The sequence below is a fragment of the Nicotiana tomentosiformis genome, chromosome 1, assembly GCF_000390325.3.
Source record: "Nicotiana tomentosiformis chromosome 1, ASM39032v3, whole genome shotgun sequence".
NCBI lineage: Eukaryota > Viridiplantae > Streptophyta > Magnoliopsida > Solanales > Solanaceae > Nicotiana > Nicotiana tomentosiformis.
The window spans coordinates 146,366,964-146,371,492 of record NC_090812.1 but is presented as its reverse complement, the minus strand read 5'-3'; the positions used below and the strand labels follow the sequence as shown (position 1 = coordinate 146,371,492).

The 4,529-nt window shown below is 42.5% G+C and overlaps 1 protein-coding gene across 1 annotated transcript; it reads left to right on the top strand.

The window, feature by feature from the left end:
- The first annotated feature begins 2,356 nt into the window (after positions 1-2,356).
- On the top strand, positions 2,357-2,716 carry LOC138891472 (uncharacterized). Its single transcript, XM_070174770.1, has one exon. It carries the CDS (start codon positions 2,357-2,359, stop codon positions 2,714-2,716), a length of 360 nt encoding a protein of 119 aa, XP_070030871.1.
- Positions 2,717-4,529: the final 1,813 nt, after the last annotated feature.

The following is a 4,529-nucleotide window of genomic DNA, read 5'->3' as shown; positions in this document are numbered from 1 at the left end:
CACGGGGAGTGTGGTCACCCCGCTTATTTGGAGCATGTTGTTCCATTCATTAAAGGGCTAGGCGGAGGTGTTTTCCATGCAGTGGAAATCATGAAGACTACCGAAATGGAAGAGACTGAATAAACCTTAGGAATGTAGTCATCGTATAGATCCAAGATGTCTATGAGGGAGATGATGAAATATGGATACAAGCCAAAAATAGGGTTGGGATCCAGGTCGGACGGGATCACAAAGCCTAACGGGCAGAAAGGAAGGGCCGACATAGGATATCAGCCTCCGGAGAGGAAATATCATACCAGTAGATCCGGGAAAAAGGTTTTTGTGCCAGAGCATATTTCAAGTACGGGTCAGAGCTCAGTACCAGAAGATGATATCATCGATGGGATGCTAAAGATGTTCGTGATTATGAATGAAGAATGTTGTGAAGGGGCTGACATCAAGACACCGACTATCAGGGATGCCGAACCAGGGCAAAAGCTACGGAATTAGACCAACAATCCATCTTTGGTTCGCCGTGAGTCTTGGTAGTATGGAACTGTAAAAGTTTTCTTTTGAAAAGTGCACGGTCAATTGAGGCATGCAACGTGTCTGTACCTTTTAGTCATTTGCCTCTTTTGAACGCTCAAGACTTTCCTCTTTTGATGAAATGAAAAGAATCATTTTCTCAAATATTGCAACTTTATTTACCGCTTCTTTTATACTTAGTTTTTCCTTTCAGTAATCAAAATGCTAAAAACTCGCATTTCGCGATTGTGACATGTAATAAAATCGCCGAGCGCAATGACCCAGATTACGAGGAGTATGATGCTAGACAATCTCCCATAGGAGATCAAACAGTTGGAGAGTCAAAAAAAGCCCAACCTCGAAGAAACAGAAGTGGTCAATCTTGAAAATGAACAAGACGTAAAAGAAACCAGAATCAACATTCATCTAGAAGCCGAGCAGAAGGAAAAACTGGTTGAGCTCCTTCGACAGTAGACCAATCTTGCATAGTCATTTGATGATATGCCGGTATTAAGCACTGAGATTGTCTCGCATCAACTGCCCACCGATCCTACCAGACCGTCGATCAAGCAGAACCCCAGGAAATTCAAACCTAATTTAAGTATGAGGATAAAAGAAGAAGTGACCAAGTAGATAGAGGCGAATGTGGGGTCACCAATTATCCCAGTTGGTTGGCAAATATCTTCCCAGTACCTAAGAAAGACAGAAAGATCATAATATACGTGGATTATCGAGATCTCAACAAAGTTAGTCCAAAGGAAGATTTCCCTCTTCCAAATATCCACATCCTCATCGACAACTGCGTGAAGCATGAACTGTAGTTGTTTTTGGATTGTTTCGCTAGGTATCACCAAATCTTGATGTACGAGGAATATGCAGAGAAGACAATATTCACCACACCTTGAGGAAATGTTTCGAGTGCCTGCGAAGGTACAATTTGAAGTTGAAACCGGTAAAGTGCATGTTCGGAGTCCCTACAGGAATACTCTTGGGCTTCATTGTAAGCAGGAAGGGGATAGAACTGGACCCATCAAAAATCAAGTCAATTCAGGAATTTCCACCACCAAAGAGCAAGAAAGATGTAATGACTTTCCTGGGTAGATTGAATTACATCAGTCGCTTCATAGCTCAGTCCACGGTAATCTATAAACCCATTTTCAAGTTGCTGAAAAAGGATATTGCCACAAAATGTAAGGCACTGTAAACATTTTCCAAGGAATTTGAGTTTTGTGGTGCCGAGGTGGGCTAAATATGCATGGGAGAATTGGTGGAAATTTTTGGCAGAAGAAGGTAGTTCTGCGGTCAAGTTCGCGACCGCAGAACCACTCCGCGGGTCGCATAATCATCGCGGAGTTGAGAAGAAAATTTGTTGAATTTAAAAGGTCGTTTTGCGTTCCATTATGATATAACGCACTTTTTGCACTAACCTGGATTTCCCAGAAACTAAGGCATTATATGTCACCATACACTACGCATCTGATATCTCGGCCCGGTCTACTCAAGTACATCTTCTAGAAGCTGATGCCTATCGGAAAGCTAGATAAATAGCAAATTCTGCTCAGCAAATTTGACATTGTGTACATAACTCAGAAGGTTATCAAAGAGTAAGCTTTAGTCGATCACCTCGTAAAAAATCCAGGGGGTGTGGATTATAAGCCACTTACTACATATTTTCCCGATGAAGAAGTATTATTTGCTGGAGAAGATATTGCAGAATCGTACCCTGGATGGAGAATGCTTTTCGAGGGAGCAGCAAACTTCAAAGGAGACAGAACTGGGGTAGTCCCGATTTCAGAATCTGGACAACACCTATCCAGCATCGGCAAAGATAAGATTCCCGTGTACCAATAATATGGCTGAATATGAAGCGTCCATCTTTGGGATCAGAATGGCAGTCGACATGAACGTCAAAGAACTTTTGGTCATAGGGGATTCCGATCTATTGATACACCAAGTCCAAGGAGAATGGTCCACCAAGAACGTCAAGATACTTTCGTACCTGCACTGCATGAAGGAGCTATGCAAGAAGTTCATGAAGATTGAGTTCAAGCACGTCCTCAGGATTCAGAACGAGTTCGTTGATGCCCTAACAACTTTATCATCTATGATTCAGCATCCAGACATGAACTACATTGACCCTATCGAGGTAGAGATCGGGGATCAACATGCCTATTGCTTCAATGTAAATGGAGAACCAAATGGTAAACCATAGTATCACGACATCAGGAAATTCCTTACAACCAGAGAATACCCGGAGAATGCTACTAATGGTCAAAAGCTAGCCCTCAGAAGGCTAGCAAACCACTTTTTCCTCAACGGGGAAGTCCTGTACAGGAGGACCCCAGATTTAGGTTTGTTGAGATGTGTAGACGTTGCCGAGGCAATCAGGTTATTGGAAGAAATACATGCAGGAATGTGCGGACCCCACTTGAATGGGTTCACATTAGCCAAGAAGGTCTTGAGAGTTGGATACTTTTGGATGACTATGAAAAGAGATAGTATCTGGTACGTACAGAAGTATCACCAGTGCCAAATTCACGGGGATTTCATCTGGGTTCCGCCAAATGAGTTAAACATAACAGGTTCACCTTGGTCGTTCGATGTCTGGGGCATGGACGTGGTTGAACCTATAGAGCCTGCTTCATCAAATGGACATCGCTTCATCTTGGTAGCCATCGACTGTTTCACTAAATGGGTCGAGGCATATACTTACAAGTCCGTCACAAAGAAGGTAGTGGCAGATTTCATCTGGAACAACATCGTCTAAAGATTTGGAATACCGGAGTCTATCATCACTGGCAATGCCGCTAACCTCAATAGTGACCTCATGAGAGAAATCTACGAGAAGTTCATAATCGTCCACTGCAATTCCATAGCCTACAGACAACAAATAAATGGGGTAGTCGAGGCAGCCAATAAGAATATCAAGAGGATTCTACAAAAGATAGTGGACAATCACAAGCAATGGAACGAGAAACTATCTTTCGCCTTACTAGGTTATCGGACCACCATGAGAATATCAGCTGGGGTAACGCCGTACGTATTGATATACGGCGTTGAAGCTTTGATACCCGCAGAGATCAAAATACCATCTTTAAGGGTCATTCAAGAGGAAAAATTGGACGACGCAGAGTGGATACGGGTTAGACAGGAGCAACTCATGCTCATCGACGAGAAACGAATGGATGCAGTATGCCATGGTCAGCTATATCAAAATAGGATGGCCAGTGCATTTAAATAGAAAGTGTAGCCTCTTCATTTAGCACTGGGGCAGTTGATCTTGAAGAGAATCTTTCCCCACCAAGAGAAGCCAAAGGAAAGTTCGCACCAAACTGGCAAGGTCCTTACGTGGTTCACCTAGCACTTTCGGGAGGAGCTCTAATCTAGGAAAAAATGGATGGAAGAATCAACACGAAGCCCATCAACTCAGACACAATCAAGAGATAATATGTTTAGAGTTAGGTTTTACTGTAATAGAACTACGTTCAACCTGACTTCCCACGGAGGGATATGTAGGCAACCCACGCAGAGTTCGGTTTCTCTCCCTCTTCTCTTTTGTAATAGAAAAACCAAATATCACTTTTGTATGTTGCTCAGGAGCTACGCCGAATTGATTTCCTTAGAAAGGAATGCGTAGGCAATCCTCATTAGATTAAGTCATCTTTTGTAATTGACTTACATTTTGGCCTAATTCCATTTGGATATATAGGCAGTCTGAGTCAGACACCCAACTTCATCCTTAAACTCATCATTTGTTGTAATCGAACTACGTCTTGACCTGATTCCATTTGGATATGTAGGCTATCTGAGTCAGGCTCGGTTATCTTCATCATATTTTATCATAATCCATGAACTACGTTCAGACCTGATTCCATTTAAGGAGGTCGCAGTCCGAGGTTAAACATGCATTTATCAAGGACGAGGTATCTAAACTCCTTAAAATAGGATTCATTTGAAAGGTCAAGTACCCGGGCTGGTTAGTTAACATAGTAGTAGTGCCTAAAAAGGGGAATAAGCTAAGAATG